This window comes from Anguilla anguilla, chromosome 2 (genome assembly GCF_013347855.1).
Source record: "Anguilla anguilla isolate fAngAng1 chromosome 2, fAngAng1.pri, whole genome shotgun sequence".
NCBI classification, from domain to species: domain Eukaryota; kingdom Metazoa; phylum Chordata; class Actinopteri; order Anguilliformes; family Anguillidae; genus Anguilla; species Anguilla anguilla.
The window spans coordinates 63,208,490-63,225,567 of NC_049202.1; the positions used below are offsets into that span (position 1 = coordinate 63,208,490).

Genomic DNA, 17,078 nt, shown 5'->3' on the forward strand with positions numbered 1-17,078 from the left:
GTGGGTGCAACTCCTCAGTAAAACATAAATATTTTATCATTTCCCCATATTTCATCAATTATACATTTTAGACTTTCAGATAAATATTGCTTGGTTTGCACAATGAGTACAACTAATTCTGAAATATTTCTGTCGTGTTATCTTTTAAACCCACCACATTGACATAATTGTTTGACATATGCACAGGTTGCAGCAACCAAAAGTGAGACTATGAGCTTTCTCTAAACTGAAGGAGTGTGGGATGAATGCAAGTGATTTTCAAGGGAAAGAAAAAAAAGTGTAAATGTAACATTACAGTTTATGACAGTACAATCCTGTGATAACCCTTTATACAGTCCTGTGCAACAACAGCAAATTAATATGGACAATCACTCAAGGCAAACTATCAATCTGTTCACAGGGATTGTACAGGTCAGAAGCACTGCAAGATATCTTTTGCCCAAACTTGGTAAATGAATGCGGTCAGTTCCCCTGCCCTTGGTTTGAATTACTGTTAAGTTAATTGACATAATCTGACAAACAGTTCTTGGCAGCCTGGTTCCAGGTGGAAAACAGAACATGGTATAGTCATCGCAACAGCGGGGCCAGCCCTACAAACGCGAATGTCTGTGAGTGACTGACTGACTGACTGAGTGATGAAGTTACACCATTGGTCGGCCGAGTTATGAAGTTACACCATTGGTCGGCCGGATCACGTGCGTTAGGTCTAGCCATATACTAGTTTTTAACCTGGTCTTGTTTAAATTACTTAAGCCACTGATTGATTAAAGAGCACACATTGTTTCAATAGCTAAATTGGCTGCCTATTGAAAGGAAACCATAAAACCGGGTCAGCTGTGACGTGAGTTTGACACCTTTGCTTCACTATTTAAATTTAAATGACCGAATAACTAAATCAGGTCTCTGGCCCCACTCTAGCAAATAAGTTACTAATATCTTGCTTCTTATTTCTTTACTTCAGATGTAGGTTGTTTAAAACGTGTTTATTCCAACAGAAGGAATCATGCAAAGGTGTTTCTCTTGGTTACTTCAATCCACTTACGCCCAACAAATTAGCCACACAGACAGATGTTCATATTCATTGATTAACAGTAATTAGTTGTTCAGTGGAGCCTTCGATAAATAATTGATCAACTAATTAAGCTTAATTGAGACAGCTGTACCAATTAATAATTTTAATGAGGGGCAGATATTAACAAAATAACAACAAACTGATCTTAATTTTGACACAAAAACTTCAGTATATCTTTTTTTCTTTCCCAAAAAATAGCCAATACCAGTTTGAATGAGGAGAGATCAAATGAAAACAGATATGAAAATCAGCATACCATTAAAAGCACAACCAAACACATTGAACTGAAAGCTCAGCTGGTCTTAACATACAACAAGCTTGGGAAACGCTGCTATATGTTGACAAGTTCTGCTCAGGTCCTCAGCTAGTGTCATTTCTGGTGAGCATGAATGGGTTTGGGTTTGGTTTATGAATGTAGAATGTAGTCTGTGAATGTAGATCAGAAAATATGGGTGATCACCATTTTGTGCTTGGAAATAATTGTAAAAGGAGAAACCAGACATGGATGTGACATATTTAATGGCTTCCCAATGGGAATTGTGCATTCTCATGAAAATCACGAAATGGTAGTGAGTTGTGGAAGTTCAGTGGAAGGATTAACATGCAACAAAACACGTGGGCACATTTGCCAACATTTTCATAGACTGAGCGAAGTTCAGACTTGACCTGCTGCATGAAACACAGCGGCCCTTTGTGTCATTGTGACCGACATGGATGGTTCTTTACAGACACTATTCCAATAAGAAATACTAATGGAACTGAGTTATCATACTTTTGAAATATCAGGGACCAGAATGTGCGATGGCATAAAACTGGCCAATGATTCTGCTTTTCAGAACTCCACATTATGTTCTGATCAGGTAAAATTCCCTTGATGGTAATTTGGGCCTATTTTAAATTCAAGATGATAATTCAGTTGATTAATAAGAAAAATGAACTATATTTTACCACACTGTTCTCTTGACACAGTAGGGCAAAAAAAGACTTCCTGTGTTAATTAAGACTCCAAAAATTGGACCTCTTTGATTGCATTCGCCAGCAACATTAATTTAGATTTAGATGCAGAATCCTTGCTCGTTTTCAGCTAAATGCCAGTCACATAATTCTTATAAGAAGCTGATCACAGCTTAAGTTGTTACACCTGAAGTCATATTTTGAGCGCTAACAACACAGAATGTATTAGAAATTAGTTGCAGGAGCACACATCCTCCAGACATGAACACAGAACTGGGCAGCATCACTGTGATGAGAATGGGAACTCATCTTTAAGGCTGGCCTCGGTGATGAGACAAACGTCCAAATCTGCCAGCTCTTTGAACGATCCTTTGTTTAGTTTTTTTTGTATGTTATTTCTTAAAATAAGAAAACTAAACAAGATGTTAGAGTTTCATTTTGCAAGACCATATGGTAGCTGTTCTAATGTGGGGGTGGGGGGGGGGGGGGGGTGGTGTTGGGGGGTTTGGCCTCCCAGTGCTTGGCATTCTGGGATTGAACCGTGAACCAACAATAAGAGCAGTGTGAGGCGGAGGTTGGGCAGAGTAGAGGTCTTCTAAAAGTGTTCCATGGACTTCATTCCTCATTAGCTGTTGGGGGAAACGGGGAGCTTTAATCAGTGCAGTGCATTGTTCAAGGCAAGGCTAGAGATCGGTGGCAAAATGACAACAGCCCTGAAGCCGAAGTAATGTCTACAGCAAGAAAAAAATGATATGCAGTACTGGCGCAGATTCATGAGCAGAGTTTGACAATTAGTGCAACATTTTTCAACTATTTCGCTTTCTGGCATAATATAATATGTAATCAATGAAATATCAACATGAAATAAAAATGAAGAAATAATTTCCATTAAACAAGTAATAATCATTACACATTCCTTTATGTATTAGTTCAAACCTCCCTAACTGAGCAGTCTACTGTATCCTACTGTTGGAAATTTTATGATCAACTTGAACATTTATTTCTTTGTTCAGTAGTTTTATCCATAAAATGCAAATATTCATGTAAATAAAACTTTTTATTTTTGGTTTGTATACTTTTTTTCAAATTACTGATGGTCCCATAATGTCATTACCACTCATGGTCAAGAAGATAACTGATTTTAAAACATTTTAACTGACAAAAATGGTTCAGAGAAACAGAAGAAAGGGCATAGACAAAAGTTTTAAGAATACCAAAATTCTTCTTTAAGCACAGCGTTTCCATAAATTGTTACAATACTGTATACAATTCTAAGCGGCAAGTGAAGGAGTTTTCTCCATCCCATGTTGAATTGACACATTTAAAATACAGTGCGTTCATTCAGTCATTTGAAAAACAGTGATAAACAACTCTGATCAATTGTTTGTTTATTGTGTATGCGCACATCTATTTTGAAGCGCATTTTGCCCCACCTTTAACGGTTGCTGCTGTACTGCAAGACAAGCGGGATGGTTTAAACGAGCAGGTTTCACTTTAAATGACAAGGGACGAGGGAGGAGCCTGACAAAGAGAACAGCTACGTGATACGCACTCTTTCTGGCAACACAGAGGAACACCTGTCATGCCCAGCAAAGCAAACTGTAACTGACTGACTAACAAAGCTGCAGAGGCAGACAGATAAGGGGGGGGGGGGGGGAGGGGCTGTAGCTGACGGTACCTCAGAAAACGGAGCAGGACTTGGGGGGTCGGAAAGGGTTGTCGCCCGAGGGGACGCCCATGAGCAGAGGGTCCTTGTTTGCGTTCTGGAGGCAGAAGGTCTTCAGATCTGCGGCCGCCTGAGACACCTGAGTCAAAGTCACAATCAGACGCCACTGTGAGACCGCCAACTCCTGGGGCTGCAGGTGACCCCAAAAAACAGACTGGGCACGGACACCTCAGGAACACGAATAACACACAAACACCCCCCCCCCCACACACACACACACACTCACACACACACACGTGCATAGCTCGGCTCCTGTAGTTTGTCGCTAAAAAAACATCACCTGTACATCACCTGTTCTTATCTGTACCGAAAGATGCTTTGGTGTGTTGGGCTCCACAAGTAATGTCGATAGATGGCATGTTTTCTGAGAAGCGGTTGCAGATGTTTGCGTGAAATTACTTCAATTGGTTTAAAACGTGGTCTTACAATGTGGTCTGTACATCCCTTTGCCTCCCACATCTGTCTTGCCTGGCCTGGACACAATGACAGAATCCAGGAATCCTACAAATAGCATTCTCAGTCCCATTTAATTTTTTGAACCAGGGAACATATAAAGATAAGCCCATGCCTTCTTCCACAAAAGCTAAACCCTGTGCTGTTTCAAATTCACATGGAACATCCTAGTGTGAAGACATCTCTGCGACATGGAAAAGGCCTTTAAGAGGGTTGGCTTTTAGCAGTTTCCAAATAGGAGATCTATAGGCTATACATGAGCCATCAGAAAGAAAGCTTTAAATTTTTTTCATGACTGGTGTACGCACACACTGTACGCATAATTCCAGAGGTTTCCATCAGCTTGTAGACTCAAAATGCCACAAACAATTATAAAAAATGATTCCCTTCTGCTATTCAAATTTTAAATCAGGGACACAGTCATATTTCAATTCAAAGCAGGAAGAACAGTGACATTTTTTGTATGGCTATTTTGCAGTCACATGCTCATCAATGCAAACAGGGCCAACGCAGTCTCAACAACTAACAAACTACACAGCCTGAAAAAAAATATCTCATGCAAACCGATCCTCTCGGGAATCGTAACTTAATATGCTATCTCATGATCTGTAAAATTAACAGACAAAAAACCGATACATGTGGTTTAGTATGGCCTCTATTGAACAATGTAAAATCAAGTCCACAATCCTAGCTGCTACTAAATCTGAATTCTCACAGGTTTATAGCTGACCCAGCCATGCTACAACACAGAGTGCCAAAAACAACAACAACAACAACAAAACAACTACAGAAAAAAAGTCAGTAGTAAAAGTAAAATCTTGCGAGAACAACCCAGTTTAATACGTGTGCAGTGCAGAATAATGCATCCCTTTATCCACGGTGGCCTGGAAAAGAGAACGGATTACAGCCAATCACAGCGTTCACACCACAGTAAATCTGAGAAATCTACATGTCACGGAGTGATGTACAAGCGTGCAGAGCAGGGAGGCATTGAGCGCTACTTTGTTTGCAATGCATATAAAAATCCTTGAGATTATCCACCACGGGCGGTATTTCTGGAACTCCTTTTAGGTCAGCAACGTAGCGTAGGTGGCCACACCAGCATATAGTAAAGGTGAAAGTTCTCAAAAGTTCACGGAAAAATATAAAACGCAATATCCACTGACACTGTCCATGAACATCACGCTCAAGAATACCATTGCCGCACAGCTATTTGTCTCCGGACATATTGGAACATATCCGTGACACTACCATAAAATGATGCGATAGAATGCGATATCAGAGTATGAGGGAGATGTGTAATAAAACGGGTGCCCTGTAAGCACGGCAAACTGGGGGAAATTCCGAAACGCTGCCAGGTCTCGACAGCCTGTTGCCAAGCGTTCGGGATCTCCATTAATTAAAATGCGAAACCGGTTGACCTGTTGCATCCTAATATACACGCTAGTAGAATGTTAAACCATAAAACAATCAATCAATAAAATCTCAAAACAATCTCAAACCAATCTCAAAACCAACTTGGAAGCGGAATATCAGTGTTCACAGTCCCATTCATTGAACATTATGTATAGCCCGAAAAAGCTTTAACTAAAACTAAGCAATTCTCACAGCGAGAAACAATGATTAAGAGCGCATATGATTGCACAAATAGTTCAACATTCGGCAACCTCCTTATTGCAATTTTACTGACTGGGAATACAGAATAATCAGAATAGCGGCTGGCGACCACCACCGTCATAAAAATATCATACAATAGGCTATTATAATGTCTGACCCCAAACTATGGTTTTGCTGTCATACTAGGCTACATTAGTATTTCAGCAGTTTCAACTGCAGGTCTGATCAAGAAAAGAAAACATCGTTATCCAACGTAAGCGTATAGAATCCCGCACGAATATCAGAAGCCACGATCAGTAGGCAGAACTTATTTTAAAAGCAGCATAACTAGGCTAGTTCACAACGAATCACGCGGTTTGTAAGCTAAAGATCTCTTCAACCTTTTCGTTCTCTTTACCTTAATCCTCTGGACACTGGCTTCAAACCGCAATTGTTTTACGGCTTTCTGTGCAATAACCAAGTTATTACTGCGTGCGCTGTTGTTGGACATGACTGCGCTAAAGGCGACTGTGATCTGACAACTTCGAAAAAAAAAAAAAAACTTAAATTGCCGTGGGAACCACTGTGACTCACACGCTCCCTCTCTCTTTATCTGGCTAGAAGCACAAGCGTTAATTTTCCCAAAACAGTTTTGTTGTTGGGTGATCGACCGGGGCTCTCTAATTGCGAGTGTTTAAGTAAACAAATAAATAATCAATGCAAATGTGTTTTTGTTAAAATGTATCTGGTCCCCAACATCAAATAGCAGCAGTAAGAGTCAATATTGCCATCTTACATTACAAACTGAGTAGCTTATGTTACAGAATTACAATAACTATAATAATTTTGAGATTGAAAAAAAAGTTTTGGAAGGTTCTGTAGACTGGAAATAACCTTTATTGCACGTACAGCGTTAAAGGTAGAGGTATTGTAGCACAATATTGTAGACGTATATGTGTTGCATTGCCTTCGAAATTCCATCTTTCTTTTCCTATTATAAAGCCATAATGGATCATGGGCTACTCTGATATTATCTGTACTCATACAAAAAGTATACTGCGCAGACTGAAAACTCTATCAAAAATAAAAATATGTAACAACAACAACAACAACATCAATAGCAGTTGTGCAGTAGTATGTCTATGCTTTGTCTATCCACTTAACAAATGCTCTTGTTACATTCTACGTAAGACAAAACAGTGTGCTTGAAAATTGGAGCAACATACTTACTCGACACATTACTGCCATCTACAGTACTGAAAAGTATTACAGTAGGTATTTTCCTGGGTTCAATCATACAGAGTTCAACTGTTACATGACGATGGAACCCTGCCAATTTGGATTATTCCGACTGGATTCATGGACGGTCGTCGTGTAAGATTAGTGGGTTTGTAAATGATCAAAAACTGATTTGAATTTTTCAGGGGCGCAAATATGAACAGCTAAACGTGCGCACTTTTAAAAAATGTGATAATTGTATGATTATCTATGTCTTAATCTTAATATGCTATGAAGAATCAGATTTCTAAGAATCTATCATCATGAATGAAAATATCAGACGCTGTCAGCTTTTTATAAGAGAAGGTGAGACTGGAGGGAGTTGCCTTAACAATTGGCCATCTCATGCATGATACTTGGCATTAATTAGATATGAAATCAAACATGTAGATCGTAATTTGGCATGTTATTTCATTAACGGTTGAGATATTACATTATTCATCAAAAAAAAAGTTGTAACCCCCGGTTAATTCAATGGCCACCGATTAATGTAATAAGTTATTGCATTAACCAGCAGTTATTACATTGAAGAGGAAAAAGTTATTACATGAACTGTTTTTATTACATCATCCGTTGTCATAGGGTGCGATGGAAAAGGACCGTTGGATGAACGCCATGGAGGCCCAGGATTTTGGGATCATGTACGGGGTGCTGGTTCACCCCCTTCAGACTGACAAGTATGAGCTGGAGCTAGTGCAGAAGGAGCCGCTGGTCTCTGCTGGCTCCTCCTCCTCTTCCTCCTCATTCTCCTCCACCTCCTCTGACTTTCCTGCCTCACGACAGAGCCATCTTCATCCACCCCCGACCTCCTCCTCCAAACCCAAACCCTGGACCTGGAGAAGCCTGACAGCCCAGCGCACATGTAGAGACTGTACTATTCAAGACATTTAGATGAAAAAAAAAACACACACATCTACCATTCAAATTTAACGGAGAGCGTGGTTTTTGCGGATGCGTTGGTATCCCCATAATATGATTTTTTGCAGTACTTTGCAGAACAGTACTTCCTACTTAACTGTCTGTCACATGGACACAGTAAGACTCAGACGCCAACACCAGTTCTGTGGGGGGAAACACAGTAGTCTTAATTGTAATCAAAAGAAAACGGGTGATTAAAAAATTGGATCAGTACATGAAATGTATCTTTAAACAGTCCCACAATTAGATTCAGTGGACCACAGTGGAATGTATCAGAATAACTTTGTCTTGGGCCTGTTCCCAGGGTGCCATCATAATCGATGACTGATCTGGCATAGTGTGTTCTGGTGGCCATGTTCTCTCCTCTTTTGGTTAGAAAGGACAACAATAAAAAAAACTGCCTGTCCATAAACCCATCTCGCTCTCTTTCTCTCTCATTGATTGCTTTACAAAATAAACATAATTCCTGGTTACAGAACTTGTTGTCTCTTCAGTGTTCTTACCTCTGTGGTGATGCTGGTGGCAGATTACCAGAAGGGGAAAAGGGGTGCTTTATATGAGTTCCTCTGTGTGCATTCAGGCTGAACCACTGCAACACAACCTCAGATGACACACTACGACTGTTCATGAATGTAGATGCTTATGATGGCAAAGCTCTTTTATGTTTTGTGCCTTGTTCTAAAAATAAAAATTAGCTGCCCAACCTCCTGGACCAAAAGGGACCCAATATGCCTATTCAATACAAGCTCTGCTTAGTACAAATACACATTTAATTTCCGAGTAGTAGTTGAATTCTGACTTTGTATTATATGCCCCCAATGCTGTTATATTCTTAAATAATGAAAATAGCTTGAGTTTTTTGAACGTACTGCCTGTGACTTCATTAACAATGGTTATGTGGAAGGGGGTGTCATAGTGTGTTTGTCCACTCGAGGGCGCCATAGTATAGAATAATATGAGCAGCGGTTCGTTCTGCTTAATCTACGGTGCGTCATAAACACTTTATGCCAACATAAGAACATAAGTGAGTGGGCAGTTTTAATGTTTCAAGTTGCCATTTCATGCGAGCCTTCCTTAAACATAATAAATATGGTTCAGTTGCAAACACCTTGAATATCTTTAATAGTTAAAATGAGTTTGGTGTTAGAGTCGTGGTTGACTGTGGGCTACTTCCACTGTGCGTTTTCTGTTTTGGGAACAATCTGCATGGTCTTGAAATAGGCCTAGTACGGTTCACTCATGCTTCTTAGAGCAATGGAATGTGTGACAAGTCATGAGATGAAATAAATGGCGGAAATAAAATCTTCCATATGTACCCGTTTTTAAAAAATAATTTTGAAATACGAGACAATTTGAAGATAACGTATTAAAAGAAATACTTATTTTCATCCAGCTGTAGTGTCAATATCTAATAGGCTATATGATAGGATGTTCTCCGATATGTAGCACATGTCACATTTTTTCTGTTGGTAAAAATAGGTCAGAATTGTGACCACAGCTCTACACGCCAACATAGAACAGATGTATCGAAATTAGGTGTGCGACATACTTCTCTTCTTTCTGTCACCCCTCGCTCTCTTTTCCCGCTCAGAGTAAAAGTTATTACCACCGTTTCTGATATAGGCTATTAAAATATTAGTCAACAGCATGTTCATTAATGAGTTGTTAAAATTATGTAACATCATTTGCAGTCAGGGCTCTATCAACAACTGTCGTAGAACTCATTAACTGAAAACCTGTTTTCTTCAGTTATTATGTTATGAGACCGTAATTAAATGCTTAAGTTGGCGTAGGCTACTTAAAATCGCTACGCCTTCATAGCTGATGTAATTGCCATGAAAATAGACGGGTAGGAAATAGGGCCGGTGTGTATGCACATTTTTATTTCCATCCCCTGGCTCAAATAACTAATTCGCTTGAAACATATCTGGTTCATTCATAGATTCGTAGACAGCAGTAAAACGTCTCATTTAGAAACAGCGATCAACAGTTCACTATTCGAAGGTGAGGACGGACGAACTGGGGAGAAGCATTCATTTTGCATATTGATGCCGATGGCCCGTCAGACTGGTTGCCTCCCTGAATACAATAGACCGGTGTACTCAACAGTGTAATCAAACTCAATCCTCAGGACCCCTTATGCTAGTTTTTGTTGCAGCCAATTGCTCAAGTGCGGTTGTTGAACCCGTGCGTTAAAGTTATTTCTTAAATAACTTTCATTATTATTATTATTTAAGAGGCGAGGTTTCATGAGCTCTTATACATCAGTAACGGCACAATAGACTATTCAGCAGTAATGCAGCCTACTTTATAAAAATATTAAGGTCCCATAAATGATGAACTGATTAATATGTTTATCAATTTCATGTCATCGTCTCTCATGAAAAAATCTATTAATGTGATCTATTCTCTATCGTATTATTACCAATACTGTATCTGTGTCTGGTAAGGACCCAAATACAAGTAGCAACGGATGTTGACAAAAATAGGCAATGCCTTGGGCCATTTCGATATTTTCATTCAGATGAATTTTCAGTGGCCCAACTGAGCGAGCAAAGTACGTGGGTTTGCACTGTCCAGTGGTGTACTAGGTATGTCTTAGACATGGAACTGATGTCCACCAAATACGTAGCCTACAGTCGATAACTCTGTGAGCAGATATCTGTAACGGTTCTGTCTTTTTAAACGAAAAGAGGACTCTACTGGCTCATTTCGCGTAAAGCGTATTGTTAGAGCCAGGTTAGTGCGGTTTGCTTGTGACACAGTTAACGGTCCCGTGACGAAAACGTTTGTGCTTAGCCCTTTTGCAAATGAGCATTTAAAAAATCCTTTTGGGTATCAAGTTCATGCAAATAACTCACATTCTGTTGCATAAATCCCAGATCGGGACATCCAAATTTGTCATGAACGTGCCGGTTTCCTAGCTACTTGTGAAAAAAAAAAACCAAAAAACAAAAAAACAAAACACAGTTGCCTATATCGCAAGTAGGGGTGTCATTGAGGAATTCATCATCTAGGGCCCCAAGAAGTTTGCTTTGGGAAGGGGGCCCACAGAGCCTGCATTTGTGCTGGGCCCGAATTTTGTGCTACACCCTTGATCACAAGTAATGCAAAACAGTTCATTGATATTAATAACAGGTGCTACAATACTATTAATAACACAAACTACTGGTGTAGCATTAGTTACAGCTAATAAAGATGAATAAACAGTTATTAACAAATGGGACCTTGTTAAAAAAATGGGGAAATAGTTAGCTAGACATTGTTCCAAGGATTGGCCAGTCTTTAGTTTTTTTGGAAATGTTGTGATTCAGTTCATTTGCTACACTGTTTCTGCAGGGAAAACATGTGATCTATTAAACAGGGTTATAACACTGTTATTTCAGTTATCAGGATTCTTTAATACAATATATTACCAAAGGTATCTGGACACCCCTTGGTCTGAGGCTGTTTTTCATGATTTGGGGTAGGCCCCTTAGTTCCAGTGAAGGCAAATCTTAATGCTACAGAATACAATCACATTCTAGAGGATTCTGTGCTTCCCCAATAGTTTGGGGAAGGCCCTTTCCTGTCTCAACATGACAAAGTTCCCAGGCACACAACAAGGTCCATATAGACATGGTATTTCTGTGGAAGAACATGACGGGCCTGGACAGAGCCTTGACCGCAACCCCATTCAACACCTGGGATCAATTGGAAAGCCAACTGCGAGCCTGACCTAATCGCCCAATCAGTGCCTGACCTTGCTCTGAACTAATGCTCTTCAGGTTGAATGGAAGCAAATCCCTGCAGCAATGCTCCAACATCTAGTATAAATTATTTCCGGAAGAGTGGAAGTTGCCATAACAGCAAAGGGTCAGATGGATGGACTGCATTTATATAGCGCTTTTATCCAAAGCGCTTTACAATTGATGCCTCTCATTCACCCACTCACACCCACACTCACATTCACACTCACACTCACACACCAATGGTGAAAGGCTGCCATGCAAGGTACCAATCAACTCACTGGGAGCAATTAGGGGTTAGATGGCTTGCTCAGGGACACTTTGACACGCCCCGGGCGGGGGATCAAACCGGCAACCCTCCGACTGCGAGTCAGCCGCTCTTACCTTCTTACATTACATTACATTCATTTGGCAGACGCTTTTATCCAAAGCGACGTACAAGAAGTGCATTTTCATGATCGTAGACAACTGCTGAACACGGGTTCAGTAAGGTACAATTACTTATTTTGTACAGCTATTTCTAGCGGAGAACAATGAACACTATCCTGGTCTAACATCTGCAAAGCCAAACTAGGCAGAAGATTAAGCTACAGTATTAGGACAAATACAATTTACCAAGAAGTGCAGGGATGGGGCAACATGTAACAAGTGACAGGAAAAAGGTTTTTTTTATTTTTTTAAAAATATATATATACACAGACCTTCTGAGCTCTGTTGCCCCTCGGGTGGACCAACCCTATATTAATACCCATAATCTTGGATGAGATGTTGGATGTCAGGTGTCCACACACTTTCGGCCATGTACGTTAGTGCACATGGCAGTCATAATTTCAGTCAGATATATAAATTATCTCAAACCCAAATGGAATTCAATCTTGTGTAAAAAATTGCATAAAACAGAAGATAGAAAAAAAAGAATATATCAAAATTATTGACATACAATTTAAAAAAATGTTTTTTTTTAATTTATTTTTTGCCTCTCTGGGTATCTATTTTTAATAGTGACTGTAAGCATGGGTGTTCCTAAACAAATAGGACAGTGGTTTCATTCAGGGCTACTGTTTGCGTGCCATTTTTAAAGCAGGAAGCACCTGTGTGCCACTTACAGTTCACACTGTGACCATCATCACACGCTGTCTAGATTCAGCTAATTAGCAATGCAAAAATATATTATCTGCAAGCCGCATGTGTCGCATTCAGTACTAATGTAGTTATAGCTTGTATCTCTTTGGGTGGGTTGGTATTTCATTTTAATGATCATTTAAATCTTTTCAATTTTCCCTTGTGTCGAGCCGACATTTTAAAGCCACAGCAATATTTATAAACAAAACAATCATTTTATACCTATCATCTACAGAAACTTCTAAAATCGTCCAGCTGTGGTCCATCAACACAGACTTGGTTATTTCACCTAGTACTGATTCCCTGGTCTTCAGCCCATTCCTTTCTGCTGCTGCTGCACTTTATTATGAGCGTCATATGTTTATTACAGAGCTGCCTTTTCTGTGTGTGTATGGCATAATTACACTTTGGCGGCATGGTGGTTCAGTGGGTAGAACTCTCGCCTCACAGCAAGAAATTCAGCTTGGGCCTTTCTGTGTGGAGTTCTCCCTGTGTCCATGTGGGTTTCCTCTGGGTACTCTGGTTTCCTCCCACAGTCCAAAGACATGCAGGTAGGCTAATTGGAGACTCTAAATTGTCCATAGATATGAGTGTGTGAGTGATTGGTGTGTGAGCCCTGTGATAGATTGGCAACCTGTCCAGGGTGTATTTCTGCCTCTTACTCAATGCATGCTGGGATAGGCTCCAGCACCCCCAGTTACCTTGGAAAATGTGGAAATAGATAATGGATGGAAGGAGTTCAATAAATGCATGCATGCACCTTCTATACATAGATACAGATAGCAACTGATTATATTTTTCAGATGGAGTAGTTTTGTTAGGCATTTATGAATATAATTATGCACAGTTACTCTCCATTTTGGCTTTGATGAATAAAAAAATGTGAAATATAATTGGTTTAATAAAGATTTGGAAATAAAAATCCTTGGGCCAATAAATAAATGGTTGCATTCATATATTCAGTTCAATTTTATTTTTTAATGGTTTTAACAGAGACACTGTTTGCATTTCACTGTGCAGGAAAACAAGAAAACAGGTAACTATTCAGATTCAAGTCCTGAAGCAAAGCAAAAAACAGTCATAGATCTCCCCAATATGTTCACTAATCTCACAAAACACAATTCAAGCTCAGCTCAGTTGAGTTATTATTATTATTATTTCCCCAATGTGAATTAACACAGACTATTAATTATGGTTTTAAAGAGATTTTTAAAAATCCATGCAGGAATTCATTACACATCTGTGTTATTAATTCCAAAATAAATGAAAAAGATTAATTCAGCTCTCTCGCTCTCTCTCTCTCTCTCTCTCTATATATATGTATATATATATAGTGCAAATAATGAAGCAATGCACTTCTTTCTTCTTTATTTTTTCTTTCGAATGGGAGAACAATCTGTATCCTGTAAGCAATTATACATGTAAAAGCTGGTCACGATGACTATCACGATAGTGACCAGGAAAGCAGCCACGTTGGTCCTGCACGCGTGTCCAGCGTATCTCCTCGCTGCCTCAATGTCTCCTTTCCTCAGCTTCTTCCCCACCTGAGTAGACGAGAGTTGCAACACCAGGTTATCGCTTTTGCCACATGGCAGCACAGTCATTAACGCTGCCGCTTCCTACGGACGTCCCGTTTTCGGGGTACCCCTGTGCTCTGGGTTTGTGTGGATTCGGGACATCCCCCAGTCACGGAAATCCCAGATCTGTGCAGATGCTATGCCAGGGATCATCAAATCACGGTCCCGGAGGGCTGAGAACGGCTGGTTTTCCACCCTCCCTTTACCTGGTTAGCCAGGCATGAAGACAGTCTGGCCAATTGGTAGGGGTAATTATTCAGATAATTACCTGGGAGGAAGGAAAACCCGGGCCGGATTTCTACGCGAGGGCTAGGTTTGATGACCCCTGTCCTGTGTTGACTGGCTGAGCCGACGCTGTTAGTCTATCTGCAAATGCGATAACCAGCTATGGCAGTCAAACGTGACCCAGCGTGCGACTGCCCTCTTTGTCCAGTTCTTCTGTTCAGTCGGCACAGCATGAAAAGAAAGCACATTTTTTAACGGCCAATTCCATCTCAATTCAGTCAACTCATTGGAGGATTATGGGGTTATGTCCCAATTCATAAACTGAATTATTGCAATTCCTGCTCTGAATTGACTGGATTCAAATGGAATCTACCCCAGTTGACAACAGATGCAGCATGACAGCTCTGTTCATTCCACTGAACAGGTGTTCACACCCGTACATACCTTCTTGCAGGTGCTCACTGAGGACATGCGAAGCCTGCTCACTCACCTGCATAGAGCACCGAAGTGCCATGTACCCCAGATAAAGGGCATTGCAGCAATTCACGCTGAACAGCGACCACCGCATGTAAGCGTTCACGCGGGGTCTCTTCGCTGGTCTGCCTTTGACCATCCTGAGTTTCGGACGCTTCGGGCTACCCGCCTCCGACGCCTCCTCATCGTATTCGCCCTCCTCGCCCAGGCCCTCGGGGTCAACATCGAAATCCTCACATTCCACATCGATGGGGTCAATAGTGACGTCCACACCAAAGTCGGGTTCATACCCGTCCATTTATGGATCTATTCTGCTTACCACTTCGCTGTTCTCTGCTCAGTTTCCCTGTTTCCTCAGTCTTTTATACATATAATTTGTCCTACATCTACGTCACCACGATCAGACAACCTATATCTCTGTGATGAGGTGAAGTTAACCACCCCGCAGTCCACCCACAAGGCCAGTAACTGTCCCAGATAGAGGCTTTCTGGCTTGCTATTTATATTCAGCACCAAATATTGGACCCTCATACCATGGGAAAAAATTGCAACATCAGTTTCATATTAATTTTGTCATCTTTCATGCTTTTAATAGTTCCTGTGTCACCATTAGATTGCAGATTAATTCTACAGATGGTGATCTTTCATTACTGCCTGAAGTTAATTATTCCACCATGTCAGCAGGGTTGTGATAAGTTCCATAGATATTGCTCATCTCCAATACTCTCCAAAACTGTTTTGAAATTAAACTGAGCCCCACTAAAACCACCAGAGCCATCAAGCTTGAAAATATAGAGCTAATGAAAAAAATGGGCCCTATTGGAAAGACATCAGTAAATAAGGTCGGAAATTGTGGTTGAAAGCGCACATTCGATGACTGTGCAGCTCGTGCATTACTTTGATATGTAAGGAAAAACAGAAGAGCAACTCATCCTCGGGTGACTGAGAATGTCGAAGCAAGACGTGATCAGACTATGTCAGAAAGAACAGTCAGTCAACAACTTCGTAGAGGGGGATATTATGGTAGGGTTGCAATGCATAAACCAGTCATTACAAAGACAAATGCATGTTTGAGAGTTCAGTTGTGCTAAAACCATAGGCACTGGTCTACAGAGATGTGGAAAAAAGATATATGGTCAGAGGAGACATCCTTCTCCATATTATCTGCAAGTGGGCGAGTGTTTGTTTGGCGTACACCAAGAGAACAGTACAGGCCTGAATGCTTGACCCCCTACACTGAAGGGGTTTATTAATGCTGATTACTTCATTAACTAATGCACTTATTGTATGTTGCTTTGGATAAAAGCATCTGCCAAATAAATGTCACATAATGTAATGTAATGTGGCATTGTCTTGCTGTGGGGGCCATTTTCCTGGCCCCGGTTTGGGTCCACTTGTCCCCATAAAGGGAAGGGTCACTGCAAATCAATACAATGTTATTTTGAGTAAGCACCTTTATCCTGTGATGTAACATTTCTATCCTGATGGGAGTGGTCTCATCCAGGATGACAATGTCCCCATCCACAGGGCATGCGGGGTCACTGAATGGTTTCATGAGTCTGAAAATAATGTGAATCATATTCTATGGCATTCGCAGTCACCATATCTCAACCCAATTGAACACCTATGGAAGATTTTGGACTGACCTGTTAGACAGCGCTCTCTACCACATCATCAGAACACCAAATGAGGGAGTATCTTCTAGAAGAATGGTGTTTCAGCCATCCAATAGAGTTCCAGAGACTTGTAGAATCTATGCCAAGGCGCATTGAAGCTGTTCTGGCAGCTCGTGGTGGCCCAACACCTTCCTAAGACACTTTATGTTGGTTTTTACTTTAATTTATCACCCGTCTATACATACATACATACATATATATATATATATATATATATATATATATATATATATATCCCTTAAGTAACACTTCATAAATGCATGAGTGGTTAGTAAGCAT

At 40.4% G+C, this 17,078-nt stretch overlaps 2 protein-coding genes across 2 annotated transcripts; both read right to left on the reverse strand.

The window, feature by feature from the left end:
- Positions 1–1,160: 1,160 nt before the first annotated feature.
- On the reverse strand, positions 1,161–6,380 carry si:ch211-286b5.5 (uncharacterized protein LOC100003596 homolog). The gene is made up of 3 exons (XM_035403070.1): positions 6,220–6,380; positions 3,705–3,831; positions 1,161–2,655 (listed from the first exon to the last, which is right to left on the reverse strand). The coding sequence occupies exons 1-2, from the start codon at positions 6,310–6,312 to the stop codon at positions 3,706–3,708; spliced, it is 219 nt and encodes a 72-aa protein (XP_035258961.1). The 5' UTR covers positions 6,313–6,380; the 3' UTR covers positions 1,161–2,655; position 3,705.
- A 7,790-nt stretch (positions 6,381–14,170) lies between these two features.
- On the reverse strand, positions 14,171–15,444 carry LOC118221684 (dispanin subfamily A member 2b-like). The gene is made up of 2 exons (XM_035406973.1): positions 15,140–15,444; positions 14,171–14,391 (listed from the first exon to the last, which is right to left on the reverse strand). Exons 1-2 carry the CDS (start codon positions 15,419–15,421, stop codon positions 14,215–14,217), a joined length of 459 nt encoding a protein of 152 aa, XP_035262864.1. The 5' UTR covers positions 15,422–15,444; the 3' UTR covers positions 14,171–14,214.
- Between the last annotated feature and the right edge of the window lie 1,634 nt (positions 15,445–17,078).

What these genes read in the sequence shown, in the direction of transcription:
- LOC118221684 (XM_035406973.1), bottom strand. Translation starts at nt 15,421, where the DNA reads ATGGACGGGTATGAACCCGACTTTGGTGTGGACGTCACTATTGACCCC. An exon ending in CACTTCGGTGCTCTATGCAG is followed by an intron (nt 14,392 to 15,139) that starts GTGAGTGAGCAG and finishes TCGTCTACTCAG; the next exon opens with GTGGGGAAGAAGCTGAGGAA.
- si:ch211-286b5.5 (XM_035403070.1), bottom strand. Translation starts at nt 6,312, where the DNA reads ATGTCCAACAACAGCGCACGCAGTAATAACTTGGTTATTGCACAGAAA. An exon ending in CCAGTGTCCAGAGGATTAAG is followed by an intron (nt 3,832 to 6,219) that starts GTAAAGAGAACG and finishes ACTTTGACTCAG; the next exon opens with GTGTCTCAGGCGGCCGCAGA.